This window comes from Trypanosoma cruzi, genomic scaffold, assembly GCF_000209065.1.
Source record: "Trypanosoma cruzi strain CL Brener 1047053517177 genomic scaffold, whole genome shotgun sequence".
NCBI lineage: Eukaryota > Euglenozoa > Kinetoplastea > Trypanosomatida > Trypanosomatidae > Trypanosoma > Trypanosoma cruzi.
In genome coordinates, this window is record NW_001849490.1 from 97,324 (window position 1) to 114,746 (window position 17,423).

At 49.0% G+C, this 17,423-nt stretch overlaps 5 protein-coding genes across 5 annotated transcripts, besides 24 other annotated features; all 5 read right to left on the reverse strand.

The window, feature by feature from the left end:
- Positions 1-17,423: part of a sequence feature (heterozygous, non-Esmeraldo-like haplotype) that runs on past the window's edge.
- Positions 140-1,231, reverse strand: Tc00.1047053509229.10 (hypothetical protein, conserved; the record flags this gene model as incomplete). The annotated part of the gene is made up of 1 exon (XM_808923.1): positions 140-1,231. One exon carries the CDS (start codon positions 1,229-1,231, stop codon positions 140-142), a length of 1,092 nt encoding a protein of 363 aa, XP_814016.1.
- Positions 1,752-1,786: a sequence feature (A-rich).
- Positions 1,871-1,969: a sequence feature (A-rich).
- Positions 2,150-2,178: a microsatellite.
- Positions 2,622-2,645: a microsatellite.
- Positions 2,796-2,831: a sequence feature (A-rich).
- Positions 2,907-2,935: a microsatellite.
- Positions 2,957-2,986: a sequence feature (AT_rich).
- Positions 3,097-3,125: a sequence feature (AT_rich).
- Positions 3,339-8,327, reverse strand: Tc00.1047053509229.20 (hypothetical protein, conserved; the record flags this gene model as incomplete). The annotated part of the gene is made up of 1 exon (XM_808924.1): positions 3,339-8,327. The coding sequence occupies one exon, from the start codon at positions 8,325-8,327 to the stop codon at positions 3,339-3,341; it is 4,989 nt and encodes a 1,662-aa protein (XP_814017.1).
- Positions 6,108-6,150: a microsatellite.
- Positions 8,327-8,364: a sequence feature (T-rich).
- On the reverse strand, positions 8,785-9,336 carry Tc00.1047053509229.30 (hypothetical protein, conserved; the record flags this gene model as incomplete). The annotated part of the gene is made up of 1 exon (XM_808925.1): positions 8,785-9,336. One exon carries the CDS (start codon positions 9,334-9,336, stop codon positions 8,785-8,787), a length of 552 nt encoding a protein of 183 aa, XP_814018.1.
- Positions 9,755-13,180, reverse strand: Tc00.1047053509229.40 (hypothetical protein, conserved; the record flags this gene model as incomplete). Its single annotated transcript, XM_808926.1, has 1 exon — positions 9,755-13,180. The coding sequence occupies one exon, from the start codon at positions 13,178-13,180 to the stop codon at positions 9,755-9,757; it is 3,426 nt and encodes a 1,141-aa protein (XP_814019.1).
- Positions 13,208-13,230: a microsatellite.
- Positions 13,379-13,427: a microsatellite.
- Positions 13,457-13,502: a microsatellite.
- Positions 14,107-14,133: a microsatellite.
- Positions 14,187-14,219: a microsatellite.
- Positions 14,326-14,383: a microsatellite.
- Positions 14,515-16,527, reverse strand: Tc00.1047053509229.50 (uncharacterized protein; the record flags this gene model as incomplete). Its single annotated transcript, XM_808927.1, has 1 exon — positions 14,515-16,527. The coding sequence occupies one exon, from the start codon at positions 16,525-16,527 to the stop codon at positions 14,515-14,517; it is 2,013 nt and encodes a 670-aa protein (XP_814020.1).
- Positions 16,570-16,605: a microsatellite.
- Positions 16,809-16,829: a microsatellite.
- Positions 16,924-16,948: a microsatellite.
- Positions 16,990-17,022: a sequence feature (A-rich).
- Positions 17,023-17,042: a microsatellite.
- Positions 17,189-17,221: a microsatellite.
- Positions 17,380-17,417: a microsatellite.

Below are 17,423 nucleotides of genomic sequence, written 5' to 3' on the forward strand. Positions count from 1 at the left end.
TGCATCTTACATTTCAAGGCGGTTTATACCTTGGTATTGGTGTCTCTTCAACTAAAGGAGCCTTTTCCTGCATACCTCGCCTGTCAAATCCTTATCATCATCCGCAATGGGAGACTTTGCCCTTTGTTAGTGAGGCAAGTTACTTATTACCGCGCTTGCCTCCTTTGCCTTGACTGCGTGACTGTTTTAATTTTCTTAGCGGGGGATGCAAAATGGAGGTGCTTTCCTTCAAATCGGCAAATTCCCTCGCTGCCATACGTGACTCCTCCGTCTCTTCATTTTTTATCGCCTCGATAGAGGCTGTACTTGTTAACATTTTAGACTCATGCTGGATCAATTTGTTGCCATTGTTCGTGTTCCTCTTTTCTCCCTTTCCCAACGTTTCAGCGGTTGTGGTCTTCTCGGTGCGTGGATGGCGCACTGGCGTCTTAGTGTCCAGTGCTGTTGCGGGGGTACGTGCCGAAGAAGAAGAGCAAGAAGATGATGATCGATTGGCCGAAGTATTCCCAAAGTTGGTAATAGAAGCATTAATAGAAGTCTTCGGAGCAGTCACCGTTGCAGGAACACAGACTGCTGCTGCCGTTGTTGTTCTTGTTGCTGCTGGTGGGGAAGTTGCTGCAGATAGGGATGAGGACGATGCGGGAATGTCTTCCGGCATCCCAACAGGAGGGTCCAACAATTCCCTCTTCTTTCGAGCACGATTGCTCCCGCGGCCGGTTGTGGAGGAAGCAACTGTAGGGAAAGGAATACTCGCAGGTGCCGACTTGGCCACAGCCGTGCTTTTCCTTCTCTCCTCCAGTACGCCACACGCACTCTTGTCCTTGTTGGTGTTGCTTGTCGTCACGGCACAGCTTGTGCGTGCCCCCGCCGATGTGTTGAGTGAAGGTTCCTCCGTCCTTCGCCGCCGCCGCTGCTGTTCCTGTTCCTGTTGCTGCTTCAGTGCACGCTGTCGTCGACGCTGCAGCATGAGCGCAGGGTCCTCAATGTCCTGCAGAAGACGTCGCGGGCAGAGTCGCAAGGACTTCGCCGAGACCTCCGCTGGTGTCATGCCAACAACGGCGGAGAGAGTGCGGTCAAGAAAACGCCACTGGTCGGCATGTGTCTCGTACGAGGGCCACGGCCGCGCGTTCCATGGCAAAAAGACCGTTTCGCGTCCCACAAGACGCCGGCTGTTGGAGAATGAGGACGAAGAGGTGCGAAGTGGTAGCGTCAACCGCCACATTCCCCGCATGTAAATAACTCTCCTCCTTCACTTAACACAAAACACACACGCAAACACACACACGCAGAGTAAACGCAAGTGACCCCCCCACCACAACCAACACTTCTGACGCGCTGCGGGGGTGGTTGATACCCAGCCAAGAAATTATCCCCAATCTTGTCACTCACTGCACTTTGGACCACTTGGGGGGAGGGGAAACACAGCCGAGGACGATGCCTTCTTCACCCGCAAGCAGTAGACGCGCGCGAAAAAAGAAAGGCAAGAAAGAGTGTTCTCACCCCCCCTCTTTTTACTCCTTCTCCCCGAAGAAAAACAAACAAACAAAAACCAAAAAGAATCAAACTGCGACTGCACCCGGACGAGGGGCGCGGCAAAGCCAAAAATTATATGAAGCAAGGCAGGGGCGCCGAATCAACCGAGAGAGTCCCAAACGACGACGGAAACTACAGCAATAACAACAGACCGACGAGGCAAGGCAGACAGTTGCCAATCCACTGTGTGCGGCGGCGGCAGCCAATTAATTATTCCTAAAAGAGAAAAGAAAGAAAAAAAAAAAAGAAGAAAGAGAGGTGCCACTTTGAGCGGAATGAAGAAACTTATCCGGCCTTCCCTGTGCACATGTGTCGGCAAAGCCAAACAAACGAGGGCAAGCAAAAAGAAGTAAAAAAGGAAAAGAAAAAGAAAAGAAAAGGTGTGTATGTGAGCGTAAGTAAAACAAAAAAAAAAAAGGAAAGAAACGGTAAAAGACACAACGACAGAGACATGCGTACATGAAACGATGCCAAATAAGCACTCAAAAGCATGCCGTGCAGTTCTGGCCAGAGCCACCGCCATGGTCGTATGGGGTTGCGGCGCTGTAAACATCGCCATCCCATAAACGCACAAATAAAAAGAGGCCTAGAAACAATAATAATAATAATAAAACACAAAAAAAAAAGAAAGAAAGAAAGAAAAAAGGCCACAAATAACCAACATAAATATACACAAATATAACAACAACAACAACAACACGTTTCACGGACAGTCGTCATCCTCCCACAGGCGCATTCCGAGAGAGAGAGAGAGAGGGACAAAGGCAATGCGGGCACACATGCATACAATTTCAGCTCGATCCTCCTTCTACTGCTTCACTGGATGGGCGGGAAACACACTTCCCAACACCGTTTTTCTCTTCCTCCCCCCCCCTCGTCACCCTCAATTCAGATGGCAAACATCTACGCACACAATTAAAAAGCAAAAATAAGTGGATCAATATGTGTGTAGCCGCCCCCCTTCCCTCTCCCTTACACCACTTGTTCGCCGCTGTTAAGTACTTTTCTTTCCCTCCCCCCCTCTGGTTAAATGCGTGCCGCATGTTCCCCTTCTATTGTTAGACACCAACAGAAGGAGGGTCCACGCTTCCCCTCCCCTCCCCTCCCTTCCCATTCAGTCAGTCAGTCGTCGTGAACCTCCAAAGCAGCCGTTTCTTTCCTTCTTTTTCTGTTAAAATACACATCGATGTGCATGCACACACTTGAGAAAAAACAAACAAACAAACAACAAAAAAGAGGTTTCTGAATCCCACCTCCCCCAAAAAACAAAACAAAACAAAAAACAAAACAAAAAAAACCGTAAATTCACCACCACCACCACCACCCACAAGCACAAAATGCCAAGAAAATAGTAAAAGAAGAAAACCGTTTAAAAAACAAAACAAAAAAAAACAAACCAAAATGTCAAACAACACAACTTTAGAATTATATATTTATATATAAATATAAATATGGGAAAAAAAAACAACAACAACAAAAAAGGAACAAACAAGTTTAGAGCAAAATTCACACAAAGCAAAACCATAAATCGACGTATGGCGTAAAAAGGATAGGGAAAATCGCAAAATTTAATATATATATATATATATTATCTTGCAATTTTCCTTTTCCGTTTATTTTTTGTCCGCTCACAGTTTCCCATCACCACCTCTACACTTATCTTTCATTCCCCCGCATTCCACTGGAAAGAAACATGCATACTCAGACACACACCCACACACACATATCCACAATGATGATGCTCTGCCTCCAACCACTTTGCCACGCAAAAGCAGGCATATAACCCGCGTTTCTTCTTCTCTCTGTTAAATTGTGGCGTCCAAATCCTCGCAGACCTCCAATTCAACCCTCAGTCCAAGAATGGCACGCATCAACCGCTCACTAAGACCAACAAGATATCCCTTCGGGTACACAATCTCCAGCTCCACACCATTCTTCTTATTATTGGCGTTATGCGCAATCCTTGCATCAAAAGCCGCATCGTCTAGACGCTTGGCCGGTGATGACTTCAAAAGCGGCGTGCGCAACACCTGCCGCAAACGCGGGCGCCGGTCTTCAGACATTTTAGCGCTACTTTCACCATGCGAGGTGGTAAAGGAGACCGTGTCAAAGTCGCTTAGCCGCGTGGTGGCTTCAATTGATCGTATCGTCCGTTCATACATTCCCTCACATGTATCAGAGAAATCGACATCATCACCCATGCTACCGTGAGCGGTATTCCTGTTGACCTCGTCGTTTTTCTTACCAAGACCACTTGCGGTGGTGACTGCCCTCCTTGGCTCTGGAAAACGACACCAAAGTGTAAGGTTGTCAAGGAGGTTCAACACCTCACATGTGGAAATCGCCTTCTGTTGCTGTGGGGCTAGTAGAAGATCCGACAGGTACGAGATGGCGGCACTCTCGGGATCAGCTCGTCGGCCTTCAATCTTGTCTACATAAACGGCTAACCCGTCACCCATAGTCTTGTCGTCTTCCTCCTCCTTCTCCCGATTGTACGCAAGCATGGACTTCAGTAGAAAGAAAATACCTGCGCCCATGAGGAATGTAGGCGCCTCGTCAAGATTTGTGATAGTCGGAAAACATTGGTAGAGGAAGTCTTCCACGAATTCGTATGTTTCACGGCAATGCCGCTCAAAATCGGGATCATTAGGATCCAGCGACTTCTTTGGGTTCCAGATACGCGCAACAAAACCAAGATCCTTTGATGCCTCCTTCAACCATTCTCGCTCGGAGCGAACGCAGTAGCAGGCAAGAATCATACGATTTCTTTGTTCCACACGCTCGAGACGTGCCTCCTGTTCCTCCTTTGTCTTCAGCATTCGTTGTTTGTAGTCGTCATGCGGCGTATGACTAAAGATAAGTTTCCACGCATACTCCGCGGCAGCACTAAAAACCCGTCTTTGAAAAGCATGCGCAGTGCCCCAACGCTCAAACGGCCGTTGAAAGCCTTTTGCCACTGGCTGCTCATGCTTCATTTCATTCTCCTCCACAAAGCTCTTTACGCGGATGGAAAAGGGACACACGTGTTTGGTGCCTTCCCGGTTTATCATGGCGGCTTTCCGAGCAATGAGGCCGTGTCTAATCATGCGATACGGACGCAACTCCCACCGCATTTCACTTTCATCCTTCATTTTCTGTTGATGATGCGCGCCCCTTCCCTTTTCGTTCTTCTCACGGATTTCTTGACCCTCCTCCTGCTGTTTGGAAGGAACTTTATCTTCCTTTCCTTCTTTATCTCCTTCCTTCTTTTTCCCCTCTTTTTCTTGTGTTGTCCGCTGACGGCTACTGCTTCTGCCTCCCCCTTTATACTTCGCCTCTTCCGCAGCCTTCAAGAAGGCCAGCGCGGAAACCGGCTGTGTGGGATACGCATCACACAAGACACGAGTCATATAGAGAAGGGGTTTCGGCGCACGTAGTAGACGATGCAGGATACAGACGTTAAAGTTTTCCGTTTCTGGTTGATAACCCTCAATATCAAAGGTTGAAATGCCACTGGATTTAAGTTCTAACGGCGGAACCTTTGCGGTTACCCCATTCTCTGGTTGCGGCTCCAACTCTGGTGGCTGCTTTTCTATTGGCAACGCCTTATCCAACGGACTACTACTACTACAGGGGGGATGGATAATGGCGTCGGAAAAAGAGTTCGTGCCATCGGGGGTAGAACGTAGAAGGTTCCTGCGTCTCTCACGCGCCTGTTCGAACCGTTCTCGTAACTTCATCAGACGCGAACTCTTTTCATTGTTCCCATCGGTTCGGTTGTTTTCAGCCATTTTAGCGCCAAATTGAAGGGCCTTTGAGGCAGCACACCGCATCTGTGTCGCTTCACGCAGACGCCGTCGCGCTACGATTTTGGCAAACAAACGCTGAATTCGAAACGCCATGACATTTTCAATATGCCACTTCTGCTGCTGCCGCGCCTCTTTTTCTACTCGTTCCCGTCGCTGCTGCAGCATCCTTCGAGCCATACGTTGGCGCCAACAACACTGAATGCGGGTTGCCATCGCCACATCTGTATTAAACTCCGCTTTACAAACGGCACTTCGCTCCAATGATAATGATGCAACAGTCGACATCTGTAGCTGCTGCAGTTCATTTATCTGGCGTTTTTTCTCTTGCATGTGGCGGCGGAAAAACTGGCAAATAACTTCCGCCGGTTCCTTTTTATTCGTTTCATTATATTTAGACACATCCGATGCTAAACTGACACCGAGGGTTTTCCCCTGCGCAGCTTCTTCCTCTAATTTGTCTTCTGGACAAAAACCATAAAATTTGTTTGTAGTATTATGCTCTAGTTCAATCTTTGGCGGCGTTGAAATAAATAAATTAGCTCCTGAAGGCTGTTCATGTTGCGGTGTTAGTTCCGGTGTGAAATCTTTATTCCCTACACCTTTCTGTTTTGATTCCGTACGTATAATTTGCCTCTTAAAGGAGCCCCGTGCAACTCCCACACCTGCCAGCCCCTTGATGGCCCTCCATGTTTCTTCTGCCTCCTTTATATGCACTGCAAGAATAACTTCCGTGGCGCTCGACGTGCTACCAGTCTTCGATAAAGTTTTGCTCTTCTTATGCTTCACTGTTGTTGTTGTTGTTGTGGTGGTGGTGGTTGGTGTTTTTGTTATCATTGCCATCTTCCCCACGTTCTTCCTTTTCTGCGCTGCGTTAGGCGCGGATGTCGATTTGGTTCGCCGAACGGCAACCTTGCCGCCAGCTCTTCTTTTGGGAGGGGAATGAAATGAGAGACACTTTCTGCCGCCCCCCAACACCAGCTTCGGATTGCCAGTGGCATGCTTGTGAGAACAGCTGTTGCTATTGTTGCTGCCGGTGTGATCGTCAATATTGTTATCGTCGTCGTCCACCAACGACACCCAGTCCACCAGCGCAACGCCCACAAATGGCCCGCAAGTGTTCGCGTCTTCAGTGGTGGCAGAATTAGGCGGGGTGGTACGGCAGCTGTTGTCTGTGGCTCCTGAACCCACCAGATTGCATGAAGAAAAGCCCTGGCCGGTAACCCTCTTGGGCTGCTGCTGCTGCTGATGTTCCCTTTCAAAAGACAGGGGGTGGCCAGTTGTAGCTGACGACAGAAACAACGGCGTCTCCAGCATGGCCTCATCTGCAATTGTAACCGTTAATCCGTTTGTCAGGGCCTCGCGGACCCGCGAGCACACCTCATTTAGCTGCTGCACGATGCGGCTCTCCTCCTCGCGCAGGAAATTCAAATAGGCATAGGGAGGATCTTTTGTGGATGGAAAATTTATAGATTTCCTCGGAGATGCTACATCCTCCGTGCATGGCACGTTGAACAGTGAAGTCATATTTTCATTTTCCTTCATTCCTGGCGACTTCTTCTCCAACTGCTGCTGTCCGACGGCATTTGTCTCCAGTTCACAACCCACCAATCCCAACGGTCTCCGCACCTCACGGGAATATTCCCTCAGTCGTAACAAGAGAGCCACATTGCATCTTTGCAGGTCCTTTAGTCCATCTGTAAGCAAGTTCGCGTGTGATTCAAGTGCGTTCACGGCAACAAGTTTAGAACTGGTTTCCCCGGGATCGGAACAATTCTGGCAGAGTGCCAAGAACCGTCCCAGGGCATCTTCAACATCTTTTCTACGTTGTCTCAGTACGTCCATCTTCTGCTGATACGGTCGGAGGTGTTGGCAGTACACCACCATACGATCCAACATGGTGTCTTTACCCGCAGAATCCTTATCCATGTCGACAGCGGGTAATTCTCTAGGGTCGCGCGTGGCAACAGAATGCCCACATAAATTTGGAGTCACACCGCCTCCTTTCCCTTCTACAGCTCGCGGCCTTTTAGTGAGAGATGTTTTAGTTCCCACTTTTTTTGTTTGCCCGTGATCAAGGTAAACGCCCGCTGTTGCGGCTAACTTCTCGCGCTCCTTCGCATTAAACCTCACTTCAGCTGGAGACCCAACACCAATACATGTTGTACGGGACAAAGTCGCGGCCTTATTGACACCCTCTAATACTGCGTCAATCCACGCATCTTGTGGCGCTTGTCCCAATGCTTCGCACAACTCCTTATAGCTACGCACTGTGTCTTCAGCGGCCGTTCTAATTGCTTGCGGAAGTGCCTCTAGCACATGTTTCCGTCCTGTAACTGGCCGGGAGCCTTGTTTTACATCCAGCACAATGTTGCGACGTCCAACACCACGAGATCCTGATACCGGAGAGCTCGGCGTCGCCGTGCCAGAATCTGGAATAATGGGGTTTCTTTGATTAGTTTTTGCTGGTCGGTTCAGTGTGAAAAGCTTTCCTCTATCGTTACCATGATAAAATGCGCTCGTGATACGTTGGTGGTCCATCATGCCACGCAGTCCAGTTAGTGGATTCAGCGAAAGCAGTGGCGGTGAGGCCGCAAGCGAATGTTTTGTAAACGTGCGCGGTGGACGTGAAGGAGCGGGAGACGGATCGGATCGGTGCTCAATGATCTCCTTCTTTAACCGTGTGACACCGGGGCGTGTTTGCAACGGCGAGGCTGTCCGTCCCGGGACGGACGGTGGCCTCCTGCGGATGTGTGTGCCAGACGCCAGTCCTGTTGATTTCCACGCCGGCGGTGGCGGCGCCGACAGACTATTGTTGCGTGACATCGGCAACAGGCGCGATTTGGTGCGACCGCCAGCATTATTGGAATTTTGCTGAGCGCCTCCGTTCGATGAAAAGGCGCCACCCACACCGCAGGAGTTGTTGTTGGTGCTGCCGCCAGCGTTCGTTGTGTTTGGGGACTGAGGCCCCGTCAAAGCCGTTCGCCGCCGCCCGACTCTTAAGTCCATTTTTGCTTTTCTTCCTTTTTTCTTTTTTTTTTTTTTTCCCTTTCTGTCTTTTCCCCTTCGCCTTACGAGGGGGAAGGGTGCCGTCTGTGCAAGGGGAGTGTGATGATGATGGTGATTGCCTCTCCACCTCTACACGGCCACGTTTCCTCAACACACGTGCTCCAGACCGTTTCCCCTCTTTTATGATTTTTCCCTCCCCCCCTTTTTTCCCTTAAATTTGCTTTTTCCCTTCACTACGGAATAAACACCGCCAAAAACAACAACAACAAGAAAGAAGAAAAAAGAACTAAGTGGTGGCTGTATGACAACTGCCGTCAGCGTATGTGTAATGTTGTTGTTTGGGGGGGAAAGGCAAGGTGTGACGTGATTGCAAAAGGATCAGACGTGGAGTTGAGTGTCTTCTGCCACAGTAGGAATAGAAGGAACATGCCGTATTTTTTCTCCCCCCCTTCTCGGGTCAGAGCGCAAAGTCCGGGTCTGTCTGACGCACCCGCATCACGTGCCCTCGCAATTCACGCAGTGTCTCTTTTTGCTCCGGCGTCAATTGACTTCGTTCCTCCTCCGTAAATTCACGTGATGTCTCGCCGGCCTCCAGCTGCGCCACATACCCGTACCACGATTGGTAAAAAATGCGCGCATGCTTCTCAGTGGCATCCATGTGTCGCTGGAACTCCACCTGCACAAAGCGGTCACCAAACTCGCGTTGCACGGGGAGCAGGCGTGACCGGTGCAGTTTAAAGATGACGCGGTACAACTGACAGAATGCCCGACGCCACTGCTCACTCCGGAACGGCAACGCCTCCAACTGCGTCGGGTGTGGAAGCGGGGCCAAGTTAAGGTGGCCCCGAATCCCATGTGTGGAGCAGCAGGGGGAATAATTGGCCCCGCCGTCCGTGCGGCTGCTCCGCCCATCATTTCCACCAAAACTGCCGCCGCAGTGGTGGCTCCTACTCGAAATCGCGGTAGCCAAAGTGGCGGGCGCCTCAAAAAAGGATGGGATTCTACGCATTTCCAACACTCCTGACAATGCCGGCTATAAACGTGACTTCGCCACACAAAAAGCAATTAAAGTGCACCACCCACAACGCAGACGTGAATCACCAAAAAGAGAAGAGAAGAAACAACAAAACAAAACAAAACAGCGTCTCCTTAGAGAAATGGTGGAATGGAAATAAAAAGACCTCCACACCACCATCACCAGTAGCACAAACAACAACAAATGTTTTTTCTTTTTTTTTTTTGACATCGTTTCAATTTTACATAACATACAAGCTCCCCCTGTTACTTTTTCTCTGAGAGCCCTCTTGCCAAAAGTCATGTGGTCCCTTAACCCCCCCCCCCTTTTTTTTCCTCCACTTCTTTTACGGTGGCGATTCCCTCGTGTTGGAAGAAAAACCATCCAAAGTTTCCTCCAGTGGTGTCCGTGATTATTGTGCCGATATCGGTGAGTCTCCTTCCTCCGTTGACCTCTCTCCCTCTTTTTCTGTGGAGAGCATGTGATCCCAAAAGTTGGCACTTTTGTTCGCGGAAAAGAAGGCATTCCCCAGAGAGTTATTCTCACCACGATGAGAGGTGGAGAGCACCGCGAGCAAAGGTCTCTGCGCATCGGTGTGCATCTCAGCCAGAACAAGTCGTTGCGGTTGGCTCGGCGGAGTATACCCCTCATACACGTCAATCTGACTCTTCTTCCAAATCCGATAAACGTCACGTGCATTTTCCTGCCGTTGCTTTCGTAGAGTTGCGCGTTCGGCAATCACCCTGTGCAGTCTTTCCGCAATAATGTTAACTGTGCGCTGGACCGGTAAACCACTGAGCCGTGGGTCCATGCCGGCTTGTTGCATGGCTTCCGTAGAGCGCTCCGTTACTATGCGTTGGCGATACATCAAAGTTAGAATCGACATGTTTAATGCGGCAATATTCTTTCGGAGGGTCATATCCCGTGTGTACTTTTCCCGCACCCGCGTCCAAACTTCGGCTGAAGTGCAATTGTTCATGGCCAACAATGCACACAGGTTCCACAGAGTTTTACCCGGCAACGGTCGCTTTATGACAGGTGACACAAGATTCTTCATCACGTAATGATGTAACTCCAGGTAGATGCTGCTTAGTGCATTCATTTCTTCCCGCAAAAGCAACAACTGCTTCTCACCGTACCGTGCCTTAATCATACGGGCAAAAGGGTCTGCTGTGTTGCGTAACTTAAGTGGCCATGGGTGATAACCACGCTCATATTCTGTCGTTAACATGGGCAGTAAAAGGGACTGGGCGGATAAAATGACATCTCGCAATGCTGACTGTGTATTGAAAAGGGTATTGTTCTCCGTCAAGCTCGCATCCACTACATGCGTACGCCTGGCAATACTTTCCATTGACACGACGACAAACTGCCTAAGAGATTCCAAGTCCTCCTGGACGGCCCTACGGACACGTCGAAGCTCGTCTCGTAGCGTACTACACCTATCATTCCAAAAACCCTTTAGGAAGTGTACATCAGAAAAATTTTTCATATCTTTGATTTGTTGTTCCTTTAATGCAAGCAACACTGTTAGTTGCGTCCGACCAATTGAATAATTTTGCTTCGCCTGCCGCTGCATCTCCGCAAACTCCTTCTTTATATTCTTCTCACGGCGGTGTGGATCTTCTGCCATGAGATTGGCAATATTGCCCAAATTTGCATGGGCGCCTCGGGTGGCAACGCTCGGGATCAACTGGTCGTTCTCCACCGCCAGCAAAACGAGATCCAAAAGACTCTGAATCGCCGTAATGTCAATCGAGATCTGTTGGCCTCCAACCGTCGCAGCCGCACCCATTGCGACAACAGAGCCGTTGCCATCCTCATTTTCCTCCGTATGCGTGCTGCCACGGCCCACACCAATAACGGAGACATTTGGGTTGGTACGCCGAAAACTCTGCATTCCAGCGCCAATGGACACCGCCATGCTGGGAACCTCGTTTGGGCTAAAACGTGTCGTACTGAGGTTTGGAAGGCGTGTCCCCTCGCACGTCGATGCGCTCGTTGCGCTGCGTACTTCGGCATTCATGACAGTTGCGGCATGTGCAAGGGCCTGTTGCTGCTCCTTCAAGAGACTTTGGTAGTGGATCTGTTTCTGCTGCGCCGCGGAGAGTTGAGAGCGGAGAACGTTACACTCCTTGTAAAGTGTCTCCCGCAGGTATTGAATCACCTTCCGCTTTTGTGTCGTGTAGTCCAGTTCCTCATTCAATTGCTCCTGAAGCTCGCGAATTTCCCGTTTCCGTTCCTCAACTTCTACAAGAAGGGTTCTTGTGTACGCCTGCAACTGTTCATACTCCTCTCGATGTACAATGGATGTGCTATTCATATCGGTGAGGGTGCCCACAGAGAAGATTCGTGTCGCACGCTGCTTCCTTTCCGTGTCAGCGAGTGAGGTTCTTGCTGCCACAGTCGGTGTGTCCGCGTCCAATCCTGTCGCGGCAACATTGCTACCACCAGGAGCAGTAGAAGCAGCAGTAATAGAAGCGGTAGTAGAAGTAGTATTAGAACTCGTGTTTGTGGCGGAATCATCGGCAACTCTCCCCGAGAAAGCAGGCCCTTGTACCCGTTTTGTGTCGAGAGGGTTGTCACGCGCAAATGAATTTGGTGCCGTCTTCGTGAAGGAACTTCCGTTCCCCGAAAAGCGGAGATTGCCGCGAGACCCCGCACCAGCCGCCTTTCGAAGACGGAAACTCGTCTGCCGCTTCCTCGAGCTTTGAGCATACGTCGGGGGAATCACAATGGCAACTTCACCCAAAAGTGCTACCTTCCTTGATTCCTCGCTGGTAAGACAACTCGGAGTATCAAATGAGATGGAGATGCCCGTCTTCGTGGCGGTTGTTGTTTCTTGTGAGACGCCCAGTTCCGTTTGTTCTTCTTGCTGCTGCAGTGGTTGTTCACCACTGTGTGAAGGCATCGGGTTTAGAGGGTGTGTCCTGCTGTCAAAGAGGGAGGCCACAACATGGCCGTTTTTAGGTTCCTTTTCAAACCGTGCAGTCGGCAGCACCACCGGCTTTCGCCTAAACTCCTGATACATCTCCTGCAACTGCGCCGCTGTCGGTAGCCGTTCCCCTTCTCCTTGAAACTGTGAGTAGGACGGAATTTCCTTCAACAGGCGCTCCAACAACGCGCGGCTCTCAAAGACTAAGCAAAGGCAATTCTTCAACGACCCCGTCTCTGCAAGTCGTAGCTTCTCCGTCACGGTGGCGGTCACGTGCTCAACAACCAGTCGCAGTGTCTTGGGGCACGGTTGCTGCGACAGGAAAAAGGCGTCATCTTCCGCCTCATGCCCATCTTGAGCCAGCGCTGCCGATGGTGGAATGCCTCGTCCCAGCTGCTTGTGCCTTGAACTCCCACTTTTGGTTGTTGTGCCGGATGAAATTAATGATTGACCCAAGTTGAGGGGATCTTCCGAGTCCGATTCGTTCTTCTCTCGGCTTTTCTCCTCGTCTGTATCGTCAATGATCCCAAACTGCACAGCAAGAGGGGGGGCACCAATCTCCTGGTAATTTGCCTTTCTCTGCAGACGACGCATGACGCGTTGGTAGACATCATCCAGATGTGGATGCACGTCCTCCCGCAAGATTCCGGGTATATGTTTTGTATTTTTTAGCAAGGGGCTCGTCTCAGTGAAGCCCGTGAAATCTTTCCTAGCCCTCCCGGTGACGGGGCAAATTTCCCGCTTTAACTGGGCGTATGCACTGTCGCCCGTTGCTCGCTTCTGCAGCGCACGAGGCGGTGAATTCGGGAGAGTGACGGTGGCTCTGACTGTGTTTTGGTTATTCACAAGCACCCGTGCGCTCAGCATCTCCTCTTCCCCCCCTCCTACCACCCGTAGCGCCATCACACCTACTGGCAAGTCAAGGGGAAAAACAACAACAACAACAACAACAAGATGCACAAAACACAGTGTGGCATAACCACCTCAACAAACACAGCGTGGAGGAGAGGGGGCATTGCATAAAGCATACAGACATGTAGTAAACAAATATACAGACATGTGGGCAAATCGACGTACGGGCATCCATCATGCAAACGTAGCAAAAAGAAAAACAAAACAAAACAAAAAAAAAAAAGGAAAAAAAAAAAAAGGGAAACCCGGCAGTATTAAATAGGACGGAAAACAAAAACAAAAAACAAAAAACAAAAACAAAAACAGAAAGAAAGAGAAAGGGATAAAAATATGGCGTAATGCGGTGTCACACCATCAACGTGCGTGTATACATGCAGGCACACCAGAGCACATTCCACCCTTGCAAGTAGCTCGCAATGAATTATCCTCATTTCCCTCGTTTTTGCCCACGCCCCACCGACATTCCCACCCCCAACGACAAGCGACACCTCCAACGATGACATTATTCCCTTCTCCCCCGCAATTTACTCCACCCTCCCCCCACTCCCCGCCTTCCATTTTTGTTTCCTCACGTGCCGCCACGTCCTTTTTTTTTTTTTTCCCGTTTGTTTTTATTTATTAATCGTTTCGTACCCTCCAGTGAGACGGGCAGAGAGAAGGGGAAAGAAGAGGGGTTCGAGTTCGGGCATTAATAATGATGATTAAAAGAGAATCAGGCAAAACAACACCAGCAGTCACAATAATAATAATAATAATACCAAAGAAAACCACCACCAAACAAACAAGAAAAAAAACACCTGACAACTAAGCCGTCATGTGCCTGCAAATGAAGGAAAAAGCCTCTCCCCTCCCTTAATTGCATCGGATAAAAACAGACACACGCACATGTAGAAGGGAAAAGAAAAGTTAGCCTCCAGAAAAAAAAAAAAAGAAAAAAAAAAGAAGGGAAGACCAGTCAAAAAGAGCGGGGTACAAACATATCATCCCCCACAGACCTACAAACAAACAAACAAACAAACAAACAAAAAAAAAACGCATCTGCGAATGTGTTTGTGCATTAAATGCATGAATAAGTGTGTTCAATGATTCCTATATACGTGTGGCACGCACGTATTCGCACGGCCAAAAGGGTACCAAAAGAAACAAACAAACAAACAAACAAAAAAAAAAGGCACGCACACAAACAAAAAAACACTAATTTTATTTAAACTGCATCGGGCGAAAACGTCGTTGTGAGCCGGGATTGAGGCAGAGAAACAGAAGAAGAATTTTTTCTTTATCACATTTGCTACAGCTGAGTCCGATTCCAAAATGAGCGGTTTCAGTTACTTACTCCATCGAATGACTTTGCCGGAGACACGCACAACACGTCCAGATTGATGCGTGGGTGATGATGCCGTCGATTCCAGTGCAGACACCTCGGGAAGCTGGTGGGTGCTGATATTGTTGTGTGAATTCACCCTTTCGAAACGCTCGCTGCAAGCGTCACAGTCATTCTTGCGGAAAGAGCAGTTATCGACTGGATTTCGTGTGGAATAAACGTCCTGCAGGATCAAATGAGCGGTGATGCCACGTCCACCACCAAATATCACCTTCAGCGACAACCCACTCCCCGGTTTAAGCGACAGACGTGCCAAGAAGCCTTCCAACATGTCGATTGTGGAGGGGATTTCGTCGCCGTTTATTCCAATCAAGATATCGCCCACAGCGAGACGCGCCCAATAGGCAGGTGAAGCATGCCCCACGTCAACTACCTCAAGATGTAGTGAAGATCCGGGCGATCCCTCCCTGGCCTCTACAGCAAAGCCAAAACGCGGGATGTTGTACGCATGTGGTTCCCGCGGCGAATTTGGGAGGCGTTCCTGGAATATTGGCGGCGAAGAAGAAGAGTGGGCAAATGCAATGTGCCTCTCCGCATCTTCTGAGTCAAGGCCAAACTGAATCTCTTCTGTTTTGATCCCCAAGTTTGTGGAATGCTGGACGGATTCCAAAGGGAGGGACAAGCCAAACGGTAGCGGCGATGACCGTCGTGAACCAGAGGCCTTGGAAGTGCGCCCCACCGCCGTTTCATAGTTACAGTCACCACCGCCAGTTCGCAACGTGTCTTGTATACCCAGGGAGATGTTCCAATCATGTTCCACTGGATTTTCCAAGCATTCTCGCTGCGTAACGCTTCCTCCTCCTCCTCCATTTTTTTCGTGACGCCCGTATTTCCTTTTCCCCTCGTGAATAAACATCCGGTATTCAAGTAAACTTCGCGTTTCAGGCAAGGAATAAGAAGCCCCAAGCGAGGGTTGTGTGGTACGAGAAGCTCCCATTTGTAAAGCTGTGCAGTCACCACTTTTCGCAGCAAATAGGTTAGGGGGATGACAAGAAGACGCACGCCGTGTGTCATGGGATTGTGGTCGCATTTGCTCTTCGCCGTGTAATTCGGTTGAGAGGCGGCGGATATGTTTTTTCTGCATGGAGCAGAGCTCGACCGAGTCCCGCAGACCACGTTTCATCCCTTGCAACTCGTATATTACCTCATTTAAAATGTGCATCATACGTCTGAGAAGGGATCCATGCAGTTTCAACAATGTTTCCCGAAGTTCACGGTGGTATGTCGCACAAAGTTGGACAAACTGAGCCACCAAAGTATGACTCACTAGACCACTGGCAATTGTCATTCCTTTTCCATGTCGTTGAAACGCCATCGCGGTGTCATCTACACTTGTGGACACAACACCTTTATTGCGCCGCTCCATCGTCAATTGCAGGGCACGCATTCCATTAAAAGCCGTACGAACGGACTTTATAACGTTTTCTAACATATGATCATCCAGTATTTCTTCGGGACAGTGCATCTTGTACCTCTGTTTAGCCATAGGGGAATCATTTTCCTGCGGGATCAATAAATACTGTCCTTGCAGCGCATGTATCCAGTCAATATCTGGCAACAAGTCATGTATGAATTCTTCATGTAAGGAAGATGCTGCTGATGCATGGGAATGAAGGTGTGTTGATGGCATGCCACCCTCTTCACCCTTGTGTTCACCGCCCTGAGTGCATGGCTCTGCAGTAACGGCACGTCTTTTTTCCCCCTTTCCTGTACTGTGTTGAACGCTATTTGGTGGATGTTCTTCCTTCGACACCGTCTTGCATGTCCACTTTGTTATCTGCGAGGGATCACCATCCCTTGTGGGGGTGTCAAATAAACAATGCGCAATCTCAGGGTGTTGCTTGGCCGCCTTCACAATTTCTCGCCACTTGAGAAGCAAACCGCTAAGTAATCGGAGCAAAATCAATTGATTGTGCCTAATATTTGCGGGCGTTTTCTCAAAATCCGCCTTTTCCATGAGCCTTCTTCCTTCTCTCTCTCTCTCGCTCGTGTTCTCTCCAAAAAAAAAAAAAAAAAAAAAACAAAAAGAAAAAAACAAGTGTATGCAAACGATTATTTTTTTCGATCCTTGCTGTGTTGCTTATAATTACTTCTACCGTTCCTTGCCAAGGTGTGTGTGTGTGCGTGCGTGATGAAATGTTAGCCGCCGAATGACGGCAACTCTGCACCCCGCCCCCTTCCCTTGCCCTGTGCGTATGACCGCAGCCGAATAACCAACCAAATACACAGAGGGAGATGGAGAAGAGAAGAGAAGAGAAGGGCGGTCCGTAACGCAGCCGATCATTCACACACGCCCCCCCAAAAACAACAAAAAGAAGAAGACGTGTGTTTGTGTGCGTGTGTTTCAAAGACAACACACACACACACGCACACATACAAAACGTCTAAACGGTGAAATGCATTTCTGCACATACACGCCAGAAAAGAAAAGAGAAAAGAAAAGAAATAAACAAACAACAACAACAACAACAAAAAAGAAAGAGACAAACCAAAAAGTGGGTCTAGTGGTTTAAGACAAGTACAATCGCATTTTTTAACAACAAGGTTATGTACATACCAATGCACATGCATTGACAAGCCGTAAGCGAAGAGTGGGGATGGGGGGGGGGGGGGGGGGTAAAAACAATAAAAAAAAAAAAAAAAAAGGAAAATCCACGCAGACGATGCGCACTCCCAAACACATTTATACATAAAAATATATTTTTTCTCCTGTCACTTTCACCATTCCGTTCGGTGTTGCGGGTTTTGGTGCTCCGTTCATGTGACATCGCAAAAGGAAACAAAACAACAACAACAACAACAGGAGATTAAAACAAAAAAAAAAAGAAAAAAGAAAAAAAGAAAAAAGTACTG